This window comes from Nestor notabilis, unplaced genomic scaffold (genome assembly GCF_000696875.1).
Source record: "Nestor notabilis isolate BGI_N333 unplaced genomic scaffold, ASM69687v1 scaffold11638, whole genome shotgun sequence".
Classification (NCBI taxonomy): domain Eukaryota; kingdom Metazoa; phylum Chordata; class Aves; order Psittaciformes; family Psittacidae; genus Nestor; species Nestor notabilis.
In genome coordinates this window covers 1-22,794 of record NW_009941518.1, presented here as the reverse complement: position 1 = coordinate 22,794, position 22,794 = coordinate 1, and the positions used below count along the sequence as shown (strand labels likewise).

Genomic DNA, 22,794 nt, shown 5'->3' with positions numbered 1-22,794 from the left:
CGGCGCGCAGCCCCGAGCCCCTTCCCTCGTCCACGGCGCGGAGGGTCACGTAGCGCGGCGGGAGCGCCGGGTCAGCTGCTGGCGTGCTCGGCTTACCGCCCCTTGGGACTAAAATCCTTGTAAATATGATAAAACCAGTGAATTTCTGAGGAGTTTTTCCCCCGTAGCAGATGCACTTTGGTGACAAGGCATTGTGTGTGAAGGTGTGGGTTTAACACGGTCAGAAACTACGGATGAACTACATCAGTTTTTAATGATACACGCCGTTCAGCAGAGATGTTCTGACTGAATAGTGGGTGCATTTTACATAATACATGGATTTTATGTTTGTTTCAGGAGTGCAGTAAAAAGCAGAAAAATGATGATACACAGAGTACGTCTGTTGATGAACTGAGCTCAAGTGATGGTTTTGAAGAGGTAACAGTCCTTTTAAAAATCATAATATACTCCTGTTCGTGTTCTTTTTTTGTTGTGTACCTCAAACGAGGTTGTAAGTAGAGAACTTTCAAGTACTAAATATAACACGACTCAAGAAGCAGTTGTAAGCAATTATGAGCACTTCTAGATCTCTCATGAGAATCAAGAATCTTTAGGAAAGGTGACATACAAACCTCTTTACTATGCAAACAAACCAGAAATTGAAGTTACAACTTTTTATGTGTGTGTCAAAAATCTCTTATCAAGTCTTCAAAACAGAGACTTGCAAGGAGAAAAGGGTTTTGATAGTATAGGTGCACAAAATGTCTCCTTATTCTTTATATTAAACAAGCTTAGATCACCTCCTGTTCTTCATCATAGAACTGTGTCCCTGGGAATAGGTTCTTCATTGGGGAATTAGTTTCGTTGTATTTAAATGTTGGCTGGTTATGTTGCTCCTCTACTCAAGAACTCTCCTTTTCCTCACAGATGAGATGTCAATGTACTGTGGCCAGAAGTTTGAAACTCCTGCTCTTATAGTATGTGTTCAGTGCAGTTGTAGAGCTGCGTTCTGATTGTTTCACCTCGTGGTAAAGAGCCAGAGCCCTGTTGCTCTTAGGGGGGCACCTAAAGGTGGTTAATAGTGCAAGTAAAAGTTTTCTCCCCATCTCAGTGGATGGGGACTGACAGCTCTGAAATGCAATGCAAATCAAGTTACTAGAACACAGGGCAGGGAGCTACATTTAGATCTGTGTTTACATTTAAACTTTTTCCAGTTTTGGCATAATAATAGCAGAGCCATGAGGAAGGATAGGACAGATTATTTTGATTACTTCTGAATAATCTTGGATAGTATGCACGTGTCATGGATTGTCTTGTTTTAAAGCAGTGACAGCACGTTTGCCCTTCAGCTGGATCACTGCAGAGATCTTGAAAATTGGTTGATTGTTGTTAAATACTTGTTTCCTTTTTTCGTCCCCAGAAAAATGAGTTTCCTACATTGGCTAATGCTAAAATACTCCTTAGTGACTGCCTAGCATGTGACAGTTGCATGACATCGGAGGAAGGAGCCAGAGTTTTCCAGCAGAATCAGAAGGAGCTCTTTCGTATTCTTAACCTTAATAAGGTAAAGTGACACAAACACCAACACGCTGCTTCCCGTGAGGAGGTGGCAATTACAGAATGACTAAGCAGCTTGCTTTCCCCAGGCACATAATGTGAACATTTGCAGGATAGGCTTTTTGCAGAGAGGAAGTGAAAACTGCAGGCAGGATGATTACTGAAGTGCTGAAAATAATTTTGCATTAGAGATGCAAGAGCACAGCATTTAACCTAGATCATAGAATCCCAGCCTGATTTGGGTTGGAAGGGACCTTAAAGGTCATCCAGTTCCAACCCCCTGCCATGGGCAGGGACACCTTCCACTAGAGCAGTTTCTCTGAGCCCCTGTGTCCAGCCTGGCCTAGGGGAAAGCTGCAGCACCTGCAGTAGTAAAATTTTTGGATAACAGCTACCTCATTACTGTAATAACAACTTAGCCTGTGGCTCAGTGGGTATAAATACCCATACCTTCATCACTGGGACTGCTCTGGGTGGCTATCAAGCTATGTTTTTTGCAAGTAGAATTGTTTTGAATATATATTCAAGTGGAACATACTTGGAAGAGAAGTTTTTGTCCAGATTCTTAGCAAAACACACGAATGTTCTGTGGTCTTTTATTTTGTGCTGAGTTCTGGATTTCCTGGAAGCTGGTTGCTGTGTATGGTGCTCAGATGTTTAGATCTTAATACTGAATTATTTTAGTTGTGTTCCAGGCTTGTGTGTCCTTACTTGGTAAGCAAAAGCTACTAGAAATGATGATTTTTCTTAATCTGTACCAAAATGTCATAAATAAGAGGATTCCTTACATAGGGATTCAGTTTTCTCACAACCAGTTTAACTCTGGATGCAGTATGATATTGTCATACATGATCTTGTCACGTAAGAGAAGAAAATGGGGAGGAAAACAAATCTTTTGGGTTACATGGGTGAAAGCTTGAAGTCTGGAGGCAGCCAGGTGCCTTCATCAGAACTTCAGGGGTCCAGAAGAGGACAGTGAGCAAGAAAAAGGCTTTCTGGGCAGTCAAAAGCTCTACTTGAAGGCTCATTACACAGCATTTAGGGGGTGTGTGGTCTCTAACCTTTTAGCATGAGGTTTGTCTGTGGCATAGTTATGGTTTGTTTTCCAAGGTTTTCACTGGTGTGGAAATCATTCCAACTAAAACAAGAGTAGTCTTCAGATAAATGTCAGAGTCATCAGAGCTGTGCAATGGTGTGCCTATTGTCAAAAGGTTCTTCAGAGCCTACCAGCACTGGTTTGTTGAAGGTCCTGTCTTGCCAGTTTCCCTCAACAGCTTCAGGGATGGAGGCACAGGAACTTTAACAAAGGGTCGGATCTGTAATTTGCTGGGTTGGATCTGTATCTTCAGATGCCCATGCTCCTATCAGCATTAGTTATTCTAGCTGTTAATGTCTAAACAGAGAGGGTTTTTTCATACTTGCTGGAAGGTTTCATATCACTAGAATGTCATAGGTGCTGGATGTGTCTTAACTTTCATTATGCCATTAGGAGACCAAGCACAGAATGGGCTGGGGGCGATGCGGTGTGTGCGTGAGTGAATTTTGCCAAGTTGTATGAGAGAAACATCTACCCATGATTACAGATGAACACTGACAGGATCAGAGGAACATCCTGGCCTGCCCTCGGGAACCTTGGTAGTTGTTTCACAGGGATTTTAATGATACAGCTCACTGAAGCATAAGATGCTGAGGAACAACTCCAGGAGATGAAAAGGGAGGGAAAGATGGGAGCCTTACCCTGTTGTAATCACAAGCCTTGTTTTCTTTGCTTTTATTTACTAGAAATGTGATACCTCAAAACACAAAGTGTTGGCAGTGTCTATATGCCCTCAGTCATTGCCTTATTTTGCTGCTAAGTTCAATCTCTCTGTGAATGATGCAGCCAAGAGACTCTGTGGTTTCCTCAAAAGTCTCGGTAAGTTTGGGTTTGTGATGGTGGAGCAGAAGGGGGAGATGACTAGGGTTTTGCTTCCTGAGCAGAACTTCTTACACAGTCAGAAAGTGCCATTGCACAATCTAGAGTTTGAAATGTGCACCCTGTGATACTAATGACAGTGCACAGCATGACATAACACCAGTTTCAGAAGCAGATTTACCTTGTTGATAGGAAAGGTCACAGAACAGAAAGACATGATAGAGCTGTCTTTGAAACCTTCACTACCAAGGAGTCGGGAAGGGTTTGGTCATGAGCTTCAGGAAGATTTCCCCTTGTTTTGTAACTTGAGGGAGGCAGGAATTCTTATCTTAAATGCCTTCCAGTCCTTTTGACACATTATATCTGTGGAAGAGTTTCAGTTCTTTCCTGTAATTTGAAATTACAGGACTGTTGTACCTGCCTGTTTTATGTTAAAGCTATGCTTCCTTTGCTCTTTATATACAAAGCTTTATTTAAAAAATCCCAAAACTTTGCCTATAGGTTTGTGGGGTTTTTAATGTACTTGAGGGAGGAAGGAAAAGGATAGGAATAAACCTATAAACTACTTCCATGTGTATGTGTATAAATTTTGCATAGTTTTTATGCGTCTGTACCCAGTATATTTTCTTCATTTAGAGGGAATGCAGAGTCCTGGTGGGCCTCAGTTTTCTGAGAATACATTGGTTATCTGTGCCTCACTTGCTGCTGGGCCACGCTCAGTGTTACGTAGGCATGTGGGGAGGATGTTGCTAAATAAGCAGGCAGAAGGGCTCTGCAGTGGTGGTGATAGGCTCCTGTACCTTTGCAGGCAACTTCAGCAGTGGGAGATATGCCTCTTAGGTGGATATATTTTTGTGGATAATGATATGAGACTTCAGTATGTCTTGTAGAGAATGCTCCTTTTCAGGAGTCGCTGCATATAGCCCAGGAGTGGCAAAACCCCATTCAATTAAACAAAAAGCAAGCATATGTTGAAAGGCAAGCTTCTCCTAAGGAAGCAGCCAACCATTTGGAATGTTGCTAGTCAGCAAGTTGGTGGTCCTTTTAAGTTCATGACATAGAAGCCATGCATTGAAAAGCTATCTTCTATTTTAGACTTTACTATTTGTGAAAGTTTGAAGAGGGGAAAGACTATACCCATTGATTCTCCAGGATTTTCTGTAGACCTGGAGCTTGAAAAGAAGCCTGTGAGGTGGAAAACACTCTAGTAATTCACTTTTCCTGCTTTCCTCCATAGGGGTGCATTATGTATTTGACACCACTATAGCTGCCGATTTCAGTATCCTGGAGAGCCAGAGGGAGTTTGTGCAGCGGTATCAACGGGGGAACCAGGAGGAGCATGCCTTACCAATGTTTGCCTCTGCTTGCCCTGGTGAGAACTGATTTCTCTGACCTTCCTGTGCTTCAGCCTAGTCTCATTGCAACTACCAAGGGACTAAAAGACGTCATTTGGGAGCTTTATCTAAATTCTGTCACTTTGGCTTTGCTTTTCAGATACACCAAATACCACACTCAGTACTTGTTATGGGTAGTGCTGATGATGTCTAATGCATTTCAGAGCATTGCTAAAGGGGCCTGTTTTTATGGGCTGTTGGGAGAGCAGAGTTAGTTTCCAGTCAGCTTTCCCATGTGTTTGTGACCATAAATCATGCAAAGAATGGATGGGATCTGGTGCTGGATAAGGCATGTGCCAATTCAGTGTAGGGACTTAAACAGTCGGATATGAAGGTTGCAATCAATTCCCTGTCTGCACGTTATAGATGTCTTCTGCTAGAGCTCTGTAAAAGGTGAGGAGTGTAAATTCTATTTTTGCTCTTAAAAAAAAAAATAAACCCCCAACTTTCCTGTAGTCCGCAGCCCCTGATAATACAGTGAACCTGAACTACAGATTCTCTGTGCTGGTGTTTATATGTGGTATTTATTAGTTGTATTTCTTCTCACTTCTGTAGAAGCAGCATGTATTACATGTGAATCACTGGGTAACAAAACTGAGGTGCAGAAGCACTGTGGTCTTTAGTGCTTTGTGTAAGACCTTAGAAGAAATTAATCAAAACTGGAACTGAGGAGCTGGTGGCTGCTGCTGTTGTGTTCAGACGAGAGTTGAAGAGGGCATCTGCTTATTGAAAAGAATCTTTTAAGGAATTTACTAACTGCTATAATTAAACCACAACCTCTGTTTTCTTAAGCAAAGTTTTGAACTTGCTGCTTAAGCCTAGGGGAATATAGCAAGTGACTTTACTGACTGTGAGATGATTATGTCTAATACTTCCAAAATAATTCCCACTTGAAATGTCACAGACCTGACTCAATAAATGTCTCACTTCTGAGAATTCTGCACCTGAAAATCTGTTCTGTTATGAAAGGAACCTGTATTTATCACAACTGAAAAGATGCAGAACATTGAGTCACTGTTTACTTTTTCCGTTTTTTTAGCACACCATCATTTCAGTTTGAGTCAGTTTGCTAAAGTATGAAAAAAGAGGTAAAAGTAACTGCTTTGCCTACCCCCCCCCCTCCACCCTAAACTTCATGGTGTTGCTTTTCAAAAGGCTGATAAAAATACAAAACTACTTCTTTCTAGCTTTCATAGAATGGTTTGGGGGTGGAAAGGACCTTCAAGATCATCTAGTTCCAGTAGAAATTGCCCAGAGAACAGCTTTGAAATAACTTAAGTGGGTTGCATTCTTTAAAGCAGTGTTAGTGACCAGAGTGAGTTAGAGTTGCCTTTGATGATACCCAGAATCTGCTGTCACCGTTGTTTAAATATTGCTATTTGAATTGTACTTTTTGGTTTTGTTCTGCGTGTTCTGGGTTATGCTTTAGGAACTATGTGTGTGCATTAAGAGGAAAAGTACCTATTCTTTTCTTTTCCTTCTGCTATTGTTATCTTACTGTTACCTCCTATCTTCAGAAGCAGACATCCTATGTTGGGTTTTTATGCAAAACCTGTTAAGTTGAACCAGCCCCCTGTTACTTAGCTTTGTCTTGTACATGTTTCATTAAAAATTCAAAACCTCCACATTTCTTACAGAACTTCTGAGATAATTTTGATTTTCTTCATCTAAAAAGTCAGCTCAGATGATCTGCTGCTTTTATTGGAAATATTTTAAGTAGTTAGTGGAGCACTTCTCTTGCCTGTTCTACAACGGCTTGTTTCTGTTTCCAGTGCTAGTTCTGGTGTTGGCTGGCTGCTCTGGTTTAGGGGTTAGCAGAAGCACAGGTCCTTTCTGTTTGTGGAAAACTGAACCAAAACATCCCTGTGAACCCAGTGTGAAAGCATATGTTGTTTCGTTCCCATTGACAGCAATTACAGGGCAAAGAAAACCCACCCCATGATCAGTCATCTTTAAGCTTGTTCGCTGACTTTAATTATCTGGGTGCATTTGCTGTTCCTCGTTCTCCTTCCTCTCTCTACCCCCAGAGCACACAATTTTGTGCCAGAAATGTTGTTTACTGGGTATGTGTATCACAAAATGGTTTTTATATAGCTCTGTAGATAGAAGGTCAGTGTGAACTCAGGTGTAACTGCTTTTCTTTTACTTGTGTTCGGGTGAAACTTTTCACAGAAGTATCATCCTCTGCAGGAGTGGTCTGTGGTGTAAAATCTACCATGAGCAGCAGAGCATAGCCCATATAGTCCCAGAGCCTGATAAAAGGGCTTATTTTATTGTCTCTGTCTTAATTGTTCTTGTCTCCTCCTCCTGCTCTCAAAGTGAGCTACTGGAGGGGAGGGAGGGTGGTGAGGAGGGTGCTGTTGAAAGTACAAAAGTGTAACTACTGATTGTATATGTAATATCACAGAAGTAATCAGTTATCTTCCTTAACTTATCAAATAGGTAAGCAAGATGAAGCACTTGCTCTGGGAACCAGCCAGCATTTTTAATGCATTGCCAACCTCTGAACTCTAGGGCAGGCTTACAGCAGAAGTAGGAAGAATAACTGTTGAGGATTCACATGTGTTTGTCCCAGTCAATGAAACTAATTTCCTTTTACAGGACTGGGGTTTTACAGTATCAAAAGTAGTCTTAGTTTTTCTGCACTTCCTGCTGCTGAATAGATATTTATAGTGTGCATCTGTGATGTGTTCATGATAAACCACTAAAAGTAATGTCTTCTGAAGTGCATCACAGTACACAGGAATTCATAGTGATTTGTAGGGCTTTTTTGTTCCTTAATGGTAACACAAACCAGCAAGTGGCTGAGAATCTGAATGAGTTTCTGAAGGGTATAGGTCTGTATGGGTACAGAGGTGCATTGATAAAAGAACTGGGTATCTTCAGCTTCCTGTAACGGAGGCTCTGGAATTCAGCCTGGTTCATGAGTAGGCAGAAACTGTGTGTGAAGTGCTGATAAATGCCTCACGCTCTCATTCACCAAGGCTGCTTGTATAATGAAACAGTGACTAATGGTCATTGTGGAGCTGGAACTACTAAGCACTTGTTCCATCTACTGCAAGGAAAGAAGCAATTTAAGATTTAAAAACTGCTTTGGACAATACTTGCCAGAAGTCTCTTGGGAATTAGGGAGATGTCCTTATAGTTCATGACGGCAGTACCTAAAACATCCCAATTAAAACCAGCCTCGGAGCAGGAGTGCTGTGGTGGTTAATGGTAATCATGGTTGCCATACAAGGGAAGGACCTTCCAGGAATGCTACTGAAGTTCAAGGCAGAAATTTTTTAAAAACTTGCTTTGTTTTTATTTTGTTTGAAGCTGGTTTTGTTCTATTTTGTCAGCACTTGAAACTAAAGCCATTTAAGAAATAAAAGTATACGTATCATGCAGTATGTGCTAATATGGCCCTTGTACCAAGCACCAAGAATTTCAGTCCTTTGTTGCAAGTAGTATCTTGGATTTAAAGTCCCAGTTGAAGCTGGACATTAAACAAACTTCCTATCAGAGTCTAGCAATTCAGCACAGTCCTGATTTGCAAGTCTATAGTCGCTAGCTTTTTCTACAACAGAAATGAATGCTTGTTGAAGATACATCTTTGAGATTTGACATGGAGACCAGTATCTGTTCATCTTGAAGCCTGTACCTTAGCAAGAATTGGCAGTATCTAAACAGCTGGAGGATCCCTATGTTTCCCTAATACTACTTTCTCATTTTCATCAGTAAAACTTCATTACACTGGGAAAGTCACTACTCTGCCTTAGAGAGACAAACCATCTGAACACCACCTGGATACCAGTTTTGTGCTGCTGTTGGCCTTTGTGTCAGTGTTCTGACTTAAACGTTACTAAGAGTTTATATGTATGTGTTGATTTCAAGATTAAGAATTAACCTACAGGGTTTACCTTTCCTGGCAGCATGCACTTCCCAGGAATTCTTCTCTTTTATGTAAGCACTAATTTGTCAGAAGCTGGAAGACTTATGTGTGGTATTTTTCACTGTTGGCACAAAAAGCAGCACATGTCCCTAGAAGGCTGGGCCTGACTCTTCTGTACAGTTCACGTGTTTGGTTCTCGGTCTGGGCTGTTGCTGTCAGTAAGAGTTACAGTGCCTTAGAATTGCACACCCTAAATAAATATCTTCATTTGCTCATTTGTTGGTTCCTGTCTTGGAAGGTGGGGAATAATAGAACTTCTCTGCATATTGGGGGTGGTGTGAATGAATATATGTAGCTTGGCATAGCCTGCATGCTGAAGGACTTGGGTGAAAGGGAGGGGGAACTCTTGAGTAACTAAGAATGTTGAATACAGAGAGATTTCAGTGTGTGGTTGAGTGTGTGGGCATTTCAGAAGGTGTGGCTACTCTAACAATAGTAAAAGAAGCCTTTTTTTCCCAGGCATAATCCATGTGCATGTTATGATAATGCTTTCATGTGACTGCTGTTGTAGAGGAGGCAGGCTGGGTGCATGGATATTAAATCTCAGGAAATAGAAGGTTACAGTTAAGCAGCTGAACAGAGTACATCTGTTGTATCTGGTGATCCAAAGTCTGAGGTCTAGAGGGTGAACCTACTCTTTGTTAGCTGGGGTACTGGTCTTCCTGCTTTGTTAAATGTATGCATTAGGAAGGGTGTAATAGGTCATGAAGTTCACTGGCTTCTAGTGAATTCTTGATAGCCAACTGTAAAGCATTATTAACAGAGCCTTGAGGTTTCCTGTAGTTACCAAGGTGGGGCTTCCAGCCTACACAGATATGTCTCACCTACTGTGAAGGTGTCTTCATTTTTAAGAGCTGTTCTATGACTGCTACCACTTTGCCATGCTTGTGTGTCACTTCTGACTGTGAGTCCCTGCTGTTCAAGGTTGGATCCGGTATGCTGAAAGGGTACTTACCAACCTTGTGACCTCTCACATTTGCACTGCAAAGTCTCCACAGCAGATCATGGGCTCCCTGGTGAAGGGCTACTTTGCCAGGCAGCAGGTAAGTAATTCTGATTAATTTTTACCACGTTACTCTTCTAAAAGGAAGGATTAGTGGGTTTGAATACTGAGTATCTCATAGAATCACATAGAATGGTTTGGGTTGGAAGGGACCTTAAGATTATCTAGTTCCAACCCCCCTGCCATGGACAGGGACATCTCCCTCTAGACCAGGTTGCTCAAGGCCATGTCCAGCCTAGCCTTGAACACTCTCAGGGGTGGAGCATTCACAATTTCCTTGGGCAGCCTGTTCCAGTGCTTCACCACTCTCACAGTAATGGTATTGTAAAGTGGTAGAGTATCTTCCTGAATAGTTTGTCCTTTACTTGAAAAATAAATGGTGCTCTGCTGCTATACCAGTGCCTATGATAAGAAGAATGTACAAGGAGCCTCATTTTGTGCAGTGCAGTGTGAGCTGGCAGCAATCCTCATGGTCCCAGTGCAACATGGATTTAGATACTTATGGATAAAATTAAATCTAGGGTAGCTAAAGAGATTCTTGTTATATGCTGCCTGTGTAGTTCTACAGCACAGCCAAAACAGGAGTGAAAGACAGCAATGTAGAAATTACCCTGGTACCTGGGATCAATAAAAGCATTGTATCCTAGAAACCAACCTTGTTATCCTCGTTTTGTATGTTGAAAAAGTTGCTGTCCTTTTTATGTGTCCTATTTAACTGACTCCATGTTGTATAGAGAAGTATTGTTACCTCCCCGCAGACAGAGTGAATGACAGGTAGAAACAGAATTCTGAAGTCCTGACTTGCATTCACTTTCAAGGCAATCAAAAGCTGCAGAAAATGTGACCTGAGGAATAAGTAGAAGTTTCAGCCAGAAGACTGACTTTGGCTGCTTCTTGCTGATGCTTTGTGACTTCTGCAAATCACTTCAGCTGTGTGCAGCAGTCTTTGCTTTTAACTGCTAGGAATTGATTACTAGTGTTACCTGAGACCTTATGATGGTATTTTTGTCCTTGTCCTCCTTCAAAAGCTGCTTTTCTCTTCATGGAGATCACATGTGCTCTCTTCTATGTTCCACAGAACTTGTCTCCTGATAAAATTTTCCATATAATTGTGGCGCCTTGTTACGACAAAAAACTGGAAGCCTTGCGGGAAGATTTCTACACTGCCTTGTATAATTCACAAGAAGTTGATTGTGTCCTGACATCAGGTTAAACCTTCTTTGAACTTACTATTTATAAAGATAAAAGTGAATCACGGCTGTTAGAATACCCTTTATGCCAGGCTTTGCTTTTTTCAAGTCTGCTTTAGTTGTAAGGTTGACTGTTTTTCTTGCTGTAAAAATATGCATGTTTTTGTGGTACTGGTAGTACAGGTATTGTATAGGGAAGGCAAAGTGAAAAAATACTTTCCTTCTAAGTTGGTATTCATCTGAAAACAAGATTCAGTTATTTGGTGTTGTCAGCCTCGTGAGAAAGGTAAGAGTTAGGCAAATCATTGTCTTGCTTGTCTGTGGTTATTTAATCTCTGCTGGGGCTATTCTTAACATTCCAAGTGCATAGCATCGTGGCTTTTTGATGTGGCTCTTGTCTTTAGGCTTCATGTCCAAGCTGCATACCCTCCTTTTCCCCCTGCAGTGTAGAAACATCTGCCGAACTTCACCTAACAGAAAGGCTCAAGTGTAGCTTTATGCAGAGTGTGGAGCAAGCTGAAGGCCCTTTTTTTCAGGGCTGGAAGTGTCAGGCTTCTCAGTTAGTACAGAGAACTGACTCTAGTAAGAATTGCAGAAGATGACTGTAAGCACATACAACTGTTGGGATACTGATCTCTTAAACAGAGGCACAGCATGTGTATTTTGCTTTGTCTTGAAAGTAAAATGTGGTATGTTTCCCTCCAGGTGAAATTGTCCAAATAATGGAACAGAAAAATGTGTCTATGAAAGATGTGACCGAAGTATCTGTAGATAGTTTGTAAGTAGTTCTGTAATGGATCGCGTCCTTATTCTGATGACAGACACCACCACCTTTGGTCATACTCAACGTAAATGTCAAACTTCTCAAAAGAATACTTTTTTTTCTTTTTTAAAGAAAAAAAAAAACCTGCATCAAAACCTGAGTATACTAAAGCCTCATCCTTTATATAGTGGCCAAAAAGCCCCAAAGTATTCTTAGATGTTCATTGCTATATATAAAATTAATACAAAACAGAGAATATAGAACTGTACATACTGTGTAAATACAAAGCAGTTAATTTGAGGTAATGACCCCTATCTAGTAACTCCTTTTAAACTGTGATTTTTTGAAGACTTGTGTAGCTCCTTATTGCTATTTTGATGCAGTAATATTACACTGGACTTCATCAAATTCCCAGCTTGCTCCTAAGTGTGACTGTCTGGAGGCGCTGGCCTCATTCAGTGCTCTCCCGTGCTTGAGCTTGTGTAGAGCTGGACAGTCTCACCCACCCTCTCCAACTGCTGGGCCTCACACAAAGATGCTGGGATGCAGTCGTGGGGCTGACCATCTGCTCTGTGTTTTCACTCTCATTCAGAGCAGCATCTTGACAGTAAATTTCTACTTCCCCTGATATGTTCATATAGAATTGATTCCTTTCAGGAATTTTTTTTTGTTTTTAACTGAAGACAGCAGATTTTCCAGATTAAATAAAATTGAGACGTGCTTTAGATGAAAATCACACAAAGCATTGAAGAGACCCTGTTTACTTCATGACTGGCTCACCACGAAGCAGCTTGCATGTTTTAATTCTCAGGCTTAGTTACAAAGGCTGGTCTCGCTGTTCACTGATCTTTGTTCAAGTGTGACAGATGCTACTTGGTATCTTTCCAAGGTGATGGCAGTGGAGCAATCAACATGATTTCTTGCACAAAATAGCCCTAGAAATGCAAAAACAAGTCCCTTTCACTTTGTCCTGCTTGGACCTGACCTAGGCTGAAGAGTTTAAGTGGTGCAATGGTAACATTTTCAGAGCTATGTTTGCAGTGTAGTTCCTATGATCACTTCTACCAGAGATTGCTACACAGAATTACATAAAGTCCTTACCGACATAATTACATAGAGATAGTAGTTTATTTCTAAATCAGCCTGTCCAACGAAAGAACATTCTCACTCGGAATACACCTGTTTTATTGGATCAATTCCTGTTGGAAAGTAGTGTTAATTTTTAGAAGGACTAATCTGATAATACTGGCTCATGCTGTGGGACCTGATGACATGAATATTTGCCCCTTTGGGGTCTTAAAAGTAGATTTTGCAGAGAAAATTATATTCCTTGAACTCTTTCTCTTAAAACATGTCCCAGCACAGTAGCAATTTGTGGTAAAGTGCTTGCTATTAAAAAGTAGTATGAACTAAGCAACTCATGCTGGAGTTCTCAACCTGCTTTGGTAGTTAGAGAATGTGAACAAATAACAGTTGGCTAAAATTAGGAGACGTAATGAAACACAATCACCCAAGGTTATTAAACAGAAGTTGCAGTAGATGCAGTGGTATGGCATAGAGACACACTACATTTGTAAACTTTGGCTCATTAGTGATTAAAATAGTTCCTCATCATTATTAAAACTTCAGCATTTTCTGTGAGGTGTTTGCTGTGGTAATTTTCCCTTTGGTTTTGTGGTTAATGCTGTACTCAGGGCTGCTCAGGCACTGGCTGGTGGTGTGGGCCAGGAAAGGTCATGTCTGGATGTTCTGGGAAGAAGGTAGTTATATCTAGAGAGGCTCTTCCATGTAAGAGCAAAGGACATAATCTGTCTGTTTGCTAAGCTGAAGACGAGTATCGCCCTGAAACAAGCATTGCCACACACCCCTATTGATTTCTCCCTTGTGAGCCTGCAGAGCAGCAGCCCTTGGCCATCACCAGCACACATACCCGTGCAGTTCATAATCCAGCCACTTGTGCTCACCAGTGCTGGTGTAAACAGAGGGAGAGGTGGACCTCCAAGTGAATACTATGCCCAAAATTTGTCACTGAATTTCTTTCCTGAACCATAGTGTAGCACTGACCATAAAGGTAGAGTGTTCTCACCTAGTCACAACTGTACCGATTGGTACACTGCGTATTCATGATAGATGTGTAACACTATGACAAGCAGCTCCTGGAGCAGGAGGATTGTAAACAAAGGCTGGTAACTTCTGAAGTGCTTTTATATTTTCACAAGCTAAAAGCGATTAATTTTTTTTTTCCCCAGAAATGTTTCCTGAGCAGTGAATGGCTGTTGGTTACTAATTCTTTAGGGTGTGTCAAATGTGCATTCTTACAAACTTCTGTTACTTGAGGTTTCTGAACATGGAAAGTCCTGCAGCCTTTTATTAGTCTTTTTTTCCATCATCTTGCTGCTGTCCTGAACAGTTGTTTGGGTTTTTAAGCTCTAATAAATAAAAGTGTTAATACATTCTCACTGCTATAAAACTCTTTGGTGGGGGAGACAAAGAAAGGGGAAAACATACTACTTCATTGAAGTGAAAGAGTGAAATTTTGAAGCTGATCTTTCTTTCTGGTGTTTCCTAAGGTTTGGTGAAATGAAGGAAGAAGATGTAGTGAGGCATGATGGGAAGAGATCTGATGGTTACCTGGAGCACATTTTTAAATATGCTGCAAAGGAGCTTTTTGGCATGGAGGTCAAGGAAATCACCTACAAAGCATTAAAGTAAGTTAGAGTTTTGTATTCTTGTTGTGTGGGGTGGGCTAGTAAGAATAGAATAGAATACTTTCAGTTGGAAGGGACCTGCAACGATCATCTAGTCCAGCCTGACCAAGTTAAAACACATTATTAAAGGCATTGTTCAAATGCCTCCTTGAATACTGCCAGGCTTTGGGGCACTGACCACCTCTCTAGAAAGCCTATTCCAGTGTTTGGCCACCCTCTCTGTAAAGAAATGGTTCCTAATGTCCAGTCTGAACCTTTCCTGGTTTACTTGGTGCTGCTTGAACCATAACACAGTTTTGCTCATCTGACTCTTTTGCTTATAGGCGGTTACGTGTCACCTGTAAATCTGTTGTTGTTAAGTAGCTCCTGCTAGCTTTAATTTTATTAAGTTACTTTTAAGTATAATTCTATTCGGAAATTTCACCTCCAAGTTCTGCTTAACTCAGTTTCTAAAAGGGAAGAGTTGACCTTAATCTCGCTGTTACGCTTCTTCTGCTCTCTGGAGTATCCAAATACAACACATTTGGATCATCCTGGTGGTAATTCAGGGGTTTAAAATGTTCTCTGTGTATCTTTCTAGGAACAAGGACTTCCAAGAAGTTACCCTTGAAAAGGATGGTGAGACAGTGCTGCGTTTCGCAGCAGCTTATGGCTTTAGAAATATCCAAAACATGGTTCTGAAGATGAAAAAGGGGAAGTTTTTGTACCATTTTGTGGAAGTCCTTGCCTGCCCGGGAGGTAAGAATAATTGTGGATTCACAGTTGTTCCGCACATGTATCTTGAATCCCAAAGGAAAGTTGTCTTACAGGCAGGCACTTAATTTCTTAATTCTCCTCTTAATAATCTAAAATGCTGATTATTGAATGAAGGGCCCAGGATACCAATTACATGGGCAGGGTTGGCTCAGAGATTGATGGGGTTTTTTAAAATGAACCACAACGTTATTTGCTCTCTTCTGGACCTATAAATAAGTGACAGGGTGGCTCTTATGATTACTTCAGATGTCAGAGGAAGTACTCTGAAATGGTCATTGTCAAGGGCAAGAAAAGACAAGGAAAATAATTAAGATCATAAAACCATGGAGAAGGCTGATAAAGATTGTTGATATGGAAACCTCATTTAGATTAAGATGATGTTGATACTGGGGTTGCTTCAAGTAAATACAAATTCTAATGGGATGGGCAGTAGATTCATGTAAAGAGACAACTTTTTTTCAGACAAACTGGTGGGGGGCGGAATCCAGGTTAACAAACTTCTTCATACCAAATCTCCATCGACCTTATGGCTTCTTTCCTTTCCTTTTTGTTAAGGGTGCCTAAATGGAAAAGGCCAGGCACAAACTGAAGATGGAAAACCAGATAAAGCTAAGTGTATGCTGCAATACCTGTCAGACTTCCAGAAACCAACGTGCACGTACAAAAGATGTACCAGGACTGGCTGGAAGGCATGGATTCTAAAAAGGTCCAGGAGACTTTGCACACCACATACAGTGCAGTCAATCAAACAGCAAGCAGTTTGGATATCAAATGGTAATAAATCCAACTTGTAAAAGATTTGCTTAGGTTAGTTACAGATTCAGCACTGGAAACATTCTATGCAATCGCAGATGCTATGCACTAGCCGAGTGTATGAATGAGACACTTCCCAATTGTGGATTATTACTTGTGAAGAACAATTGCTTTTTAAAACCAGAAAGAGAAGTCTCCAAAAGCCCTGGTTCCTGCCATTGCCATTTAATTCTTCCTGTGTGTAATGGATTTCTTTATTCAAAAATGTGATCTTGTAAGGTACTTCAGCACTTTCTGCCAGGGGCAGGGAGTGTAATTCCTCATGAAGTTACTCCCAGAATCGAAGGGTTCCCTTCACAAAATGGGCTTCCCCAGGAAGGTGAGATTATTCTACTCCTCTTCCTAGGTATGCAGTTCCTTTCATCATGGGGAAAACAAACAGTCCCGAATTTCAGAATTGCAGTTGTTGTGAAGTAACTTGCCTTTTTAACAACCCCTTTACAGGGACAAATGTGTATGTGGAGAAGTGGCATGAATTCCTGTATGCCTTGTCTCCATATTTAACAAACACTGCTCACTTCCAAACTACTCACCATTCCTTACTGATCTGGTGTTTTGTAAGGAACAAAATGCTTCATATAAACTGAACTTGGGGAAACTAATGCTTAATGGTTATAGTGCAATCCTTCATTAGAAATAGTTCCAGATAGGTTGGTTGGTACAAAAAGAGAACTTTTCTTTCCTTGCAAGTTTTCTTAGAAACTTGCAGCTAGGAAGAGTGGTGCTGCTTGCTTTGCAGGCTTTGTTCCAAGAGTGAAACATGCATATGCACTGTCATGTGAGCACATGCATACTACAGCTTTGCTAGGTTTGCTGAGCCAGACTTCCGGCACTTGTAGACTCTCATGTTTTGGTACACACAATACCAGATTGTTCTTTCATTTATCTCCATGTTGACAGACTTCAAGTAAAAATAACTTCATGGAGTGCCTCTGAAAAAAGCCACTTAGCCATGCTTGTGAGCTCCTCGAAGTTACTATACGTCAGCATCATGAATTTGGTGTGCTTACTTTAGGTATGCTGTAGGGGTTTCATTCAACAAAGTGGTATTTGCATGCAAGCTTTTCCTGCAACCTCAGGAGTTGTCAGAGGGTTATTCAAGAATGTAATGGACAAAAAAATACCCTACTGCCAGACTTCCTTAGATCTTCCTAGTAGCAATGGATTTGTTCAGGATTAATGGCTGTTTGAAGCTGGCAAAGTTTCAGCTTTCCTTTTCCAGTCTGAAATTGGGGATGGGCTTTTTTAATCGTTTCAGACAGTTTGAATGAATCTTCTTGTAAACTTCTTAATGTTAAAACTGCTTGTAAGTATGAGTAAGACCTAATACTGCAAAAACTTGTGTGTATTTGAAATCCTCATTTAACTTGAACACAGTGGATGGGATAAAGGCATCAGTGAAGTCAGTGCAAGTTCTTGCATTGACTAAACACCAGAGAGTTCAAAAGGAGAGAACCAGACCTAAGCGTGTTACCCTGATGACAAGAGAGTTCTCTTAATGTGAAGCTGTCGATAGAATTGCAGCTTTCAATTGGACCTCCACCTAAATAACAAAACATTTCACTTGGAGGGATGTTTTCTTTCAAGTATAAATGGATTTGATTACTGTGCTACCCAAATGCACACAATGAGATTACACCCATAAGTTAGCCTTTGTAAGTTGTTCCTTGTAGTAATAAAAACATTATGCTTACGTGGTGCAATATCAGAACATCTACAGAAATCTACCTCTGTACAGGAAGGGAGTCCAGAAATTGTGGAAAGACCTATGTATAGCAAGAACTGTAGTAAATATCTCCTAAAGAACGATGGTGGTGTTGCATGCAATTTCTGAACAGATTATTTCTAGAAGCAACATCCAGCTCCTTTGGTCTGAATTTCTTTGTCATGATTTCCTCCAAGAACTTCAACAGAATTACCTTGTAAAAAAAAAAAAAAAAAAAAAAAAAGTGGTCTTGTTCTGTTTGTATAGGCATATGTTTGTATGTATATATGATGGCATGTTTAAATTATATTGCTTCAGTTTTCTGTATAGTATGCTTATTTTTTTTATGTGCATATACTGGATGGAATGGTATGGAAAAGTTGTTTGCTGTTCTGATGGAATCTTCACTACACTACACAAGAGCTGCCTTGCAATTCTGAAAGGACACCCTTGAACTGATTGTACAACTTAGAAATGTTCCTCTTGTGTAGGTGGTGCTGCCGTGTGTGTTCTGCCATTGTGCTTGCCTGGGGCACTGAAGGGCCTTGCTTCCCGTGCTGGTGGGAGTCACTAGGAATGGGCCAGTAGGTGAAATAAATCTATCTGTGATGTGCTGTGCTCCCATAACAAGGGAAACCAGTGGCTAAATCAGTGCATAAAATAAACTACTTCAGTTTAATCCACCATTTCTTCCATCTACTCAAGTGTTTTAACCTGTCGAGATGGTAGCAATGTAAAATTCTACTACATGATTTGTCTATTATGGTATTTTTTTAAAGACAAGGCATCTAACTGCAGCTTTTAGTGGCTAGGGGGAATGTATGTATAATAGCTAGTGACTTACAGTGACTGATACTAGTCTTTTATTTGGTCAGCTTTTGTTTTATAAGACTTTGAAGTAAAACTGATTTTAAGTTTGTAAAGCCCTTTTCTTTAAAGTGCCAGTTGGAAAAGATTTCTCCCTTAACTGAGGTGAATCTTCCTCCCTCGACCTTGTTTCACTGAAATTTTAACATCTATCAGAAAACCTTGTTTCTGCAATTCACATACAGTGAAATACTTACCTAAGGTTAAATTCTGGCTTTTAAATCTACAGTTGGGAAGTTTGTTGTTCTTGACAATATGTGTTTCTAGCCAGATTTTGAAAATACAACATTATTTAGTTCCCTGGTATGATTTTGGCAACTAATAGTTTTCATTGCTACTGCCTTTTCAGCAATGGGAAAAGTTCCTTGTGTGGTCACAGCCACAGTGCTTTACTTCTCAGTTGAATGTTGTGCTGAGACAGTCTTGTCTCTAGATGATTTTTAGAAAACCCTAAATTGGAGGGATTGCAGGAAAGTAACTGGAAATGCTGAATTAACTTGGAAATTGTCTTGGGGTATTACTGACTTGAGCATATCAAGTGCTTGATACCTTGTGTTACATTACTTTATTCTGAGACTGCTATAACAAGGGGTATGTGTTGGAAAGTCCTTTTGCTATACCTTCTCCAGGCAGTTTTTGCCTCGGCCCCAGCACCTCATGTTTGTCCACTACAGCTAAGGAACACTGACAGACATGGGCTATGCCATCACCTAGAGTACCGGATGTATCTGTAGGCAGCAGTCTCAGCTGGAGTATATTTGGATAATGTTCAGTTACCTAAATTTTGGTGCTTTGTATTCAAATGGAGCATGACCATGAATTGTCCTAAATAAATCTTGGTACTGAATTATTTACTGATTCTGTCTCATTCCATGTAAAAGCTTAACTTCTGAAGTACACCTTATTTTAGTGTATGTGCTTGTCTGGTGAATTTAGCGTGAATGCTTAGTCTGTAACAGTAGTACTGTATCAGCTATTAATGAGTATTCTGGATTACAGCTGGACTTCAGACAGTGGAAGGAGAAAGGTGCTGGGTAGCAGTCTGAAATGGTAACGTTGATTTCTAGAATTAGTTTACAAATAATGTATTGAATCATACCAAGGCAGATAAACATCTAGTGGCTTTAAAGCTCCCTTACCTGAGAAGAATGATGATGCTGGCTGGAGCCAATCTATAGAGGCTGATAGCTCTATAGTATATACACTTACTTTAAAACACTGTTGCACAAGGAACAGTAAAGATAATCGTGTATAGTCTGATATTTAGAATCACTGTTGGGGAAAGGATGAAAATTAGCCCTGACATAGAAGAGAGAGAGTTTTATTGTTTTATGAGTAGGTCATGTAAATATTGACAGATTTGGCAAACATTTCTGTATGTTTCTTTAAAGACGGTTAATACCCTGACTTGACAGAACAGCCTCTAGACCTTGAAGGTTCCTCAAAATAGTAACTACTCCTGAAGGTGATTTAAATTTTTTTCAAGGGATAGTAAGGAGTGGTTACTTGGCCAGAGAAAAAAGAAGAGGAGCTGAAGTTCAGTTTGATGTAGAACAGGGCTGTTGCTGCGTTAACAACTAGTACGGACAGGATGTGAGAGGGGAGCAAGGGTGTTCTGATGGCTTCAGCTCTTCTGAAATAGAAAATTGTGTCAGCAAAGGAAGGGTAATTTCTATTTGAACTCTCCACAGTTTGATCTGTGAGATTATACTCACTCTGAAATTGCTACATTTTTGTGAATAATTAGGTGCACTTGGAAAATAATGTCCAAATCTGCACATTTACAGAATCTGAAACTCAGATTTTCCTCTTGTCTTCTTTTATTTAAGACTTAATATAAAACAACAGTAGCAGATAATGAAAGACCCAATAACATTGTAGTAAGAAGTATTTAAGGTCTTATTTGATCTTTTTTTGCATAGCTGTGCGATTTAAGAAAATGTTAATAGCGTGATACAGTTCTGATCAGGGAAAAGCCACTTGCCATTTAGCTTCCCCGATCTCACCCCTGTTCTGGCCAGCACCCCACTCTGCTCCGCACTGGCGTTGCAGTCGGTTCGTCGGGGCTCATTATCTAGGCTACCGTGCAAAGAACCCTCCTAAATTTTAGGTCGTTGTGAACAGGCTGTGCTGGCGAGGGGTCACCACGGACAGATAAAAGGGCAGGCTGCGTCGCAGGTTCTACCGAGATTTGAACTCGGATCGCTGGATTCAAAGTCCAGAGTGCTAACCATTACACCATAGAACCGGGCGGTGGCACTCGCCTCCGCCAGCCCGGGCAATAACCCCACAGTGAACGAATCCCATCCCCCTCCCGCCTCGGTGGCTGGAGTGATGGGCCGGGAATTTAGTGCAACTAAAATCATAACTTTGCAGACCTTTCTGCAATGTTGGCTGTCTTCGTGGTGTAACGACCGCCAAGACGCAAGGTCAGACAGCAAACACGAACGGTAGGACAGCGTCTTCTTTCAGACACGCAAACGGAGCCCTCACACGTGCACTGGTTTTTTGGCCTCGTGCTTTTCTAATGCACGAGTTAGAACAACCCACGCAGGTTGTTTACGGAGTAGAAATAAAACGAATCCCTTACGTTTCGGCACACTATGAAATACGTCTGAAATTTTTCAGATAATTGATGTAAGAATGTCCTAACCCAGCTGTAGTAAATAATAAATAGGCGGGGAGAGAAGGGGAAATCAGAAAAACTCTATGGCTTGCTTCTCTTTGCTTCTACATCCGTTTTTCACGTAGCACGAGATGTCGGCAATTTATGGCGTTTCAACAACCCGTGAAAAACACTCTTTTCTCTAAACTCATTTTCCGTGACAAAAAAAAAAAAAAAAAAATCTATCCACACGCAAAACAAGTAGGTTCCACCGAGATTTGAACTCGGATCGCTGGATTCAGAGTCCAGAGTGCTAACCATTACACCATGGAACCGCTGATCTCGCTTTCCGACGCTCTCCTTTTGAGGGGATCCCAAAGGAAAATGGGCAAAAGTTTTCCTCTTGTTTTAGAAACGCAATTTCTTCCTTGCTTTGCTTCTCTTTCATGCATTCCGCATTTAACAATTCTATGTAAGAATGCCACTGTTCATTTATTGCAACTTTTTACAGCCCTGAAAATAACATACATTTAGAAGCAGCTTAGCATTAAACCATCACTAAGCTATTTCTCAGATAATTCAATTTAAAGCTTGATTATAGACTTCCAATACCGTGTGCGTTGACTTTTACTTCACATTTGTATACTCTCTTTGCTTTCATGTAAATTTGAGTATTTGCTTGCTATATCTGAAAATATGCAGGGCCCCTTCTCTCAACTATTGTTTTAGTTTGCCAGATTGTTTCCTCTCTTGATATTAACTGACCAGTGTACAGGTAACAGAATGCTTCATTTAAACAGGCAAGACATGGAAAAACTACAAACAGATGCAACAAGCTTTTTACACATAATTAAAGACATGGAACTGTTGGAGCGACTCCAGAGGAGGCCACAAAGGTGCTCCCAGGGCTGGAGCACCTCTGCTATGGAGACAGGCTGAGAGAAAGGAAGGCTCCGGGGAGACCTTAGAGCAGCTACAGTGCCTAAAGGGGCCGACAAGAAAGCTGGAGAGGGGCTTTTGACAAAGGCCTGTACGGACAGAACAAGGGAGAACGGCTTTAAACTGACAGAGGGGAGTTTGAGATGAGATCCCTGTGAGGGTGCTGAAGGCGCTGGCTCAGGGTGCCCAGGGAAGCTGTGGCTGCCCCATCCCTGGCAGTGTTCAAGGCCAGGCTGGATGTGGCTTGGAGCAACGTGGTGTAGTTGAACGTGTCCCTGCCCGTGGTAGGGGGCTGGGATTGGATGAACTTTAATGGTCCCTTCTAGCCTAAACCAGCCTGGGAGTCTATGAAATCATCACATAGTGCTAGAAGAAAAGGTTATAGCAATCATATGGTGGTGCGTTCTGTCCTTCCTTTACTCGCACCCACTACATTATATGTCAAGATGGTTTAGGGAAAAACAACTGTACTCACAACACAAACCAACTCCACGCCCATAAACAAACAAACATAACAATAAAAAGAGAGTGAAGACGGACACACCGGTTGCCGAGTTTCACGCAATGCGACCGCCTGTAAAGCAGCCTTCCCGCTCACCATGGGTCACTCCGCCGGGCAAATAACGAAAAGAAGGAGCTAGCAGAGGATGGTTTCGATCCATCGAC

The 22,794-nt window shown here is 41.1% G+C and overlaps 1 protein-coding gene and 2 non-coding genes across 3 annotated transcripts; 1 reads left to right on the top strand and 2 right to left on the bottom strand.

Annotated features, from left to right (window-relative positions):
• The first annotated feature begins 303 nt into the window (after nt 1-303).
• NARF (nuclear prelamin A recognition factor) lies at nt 304-16,041 on the top strand. The gene is given in 11 exon segments (XM_010020928.1): nt 304-417; nt 1,400-1,543; nt 3,319-3,451; nt 4,689-4,823; nt 9,704-9,822; nt 10,861-10,990; nt 11,678-11,750; nt 14,306-14,443; nt 15,024-15,181; nt 15,755-15,808; nt 15,811-16,041. Coding segments are annotated over 10 exon segments (1,182 nt in total). The 5' UTR covers nt 304-417; nt 1,400-1,468; the 3' UTR covers nt 15,978-16,041.
• Nucleotides 16,042-20,760: 4,719 nt separating this feature from the next.
• TRNAQ-UUG lies at nt 20,761-20,832 on the bottom strand. Its single transcript has one exon. It is a non-coding gene; the product is annotated as a tRNA-Gln (tRNA).
• Nucleotides 20,833-21,452: 620 nt separating this feature from the next.
• On the bottom strand, nt 21,453-21,524 carry TRNAQ-CUG. Its single transcript has one exon. It is a non-coding gene; the product is annotated as a tRNA-Gln (tRNA).
• Between the last annotated feature and the right edge of the window lie 1,270 nt (nt 21,525-22,794).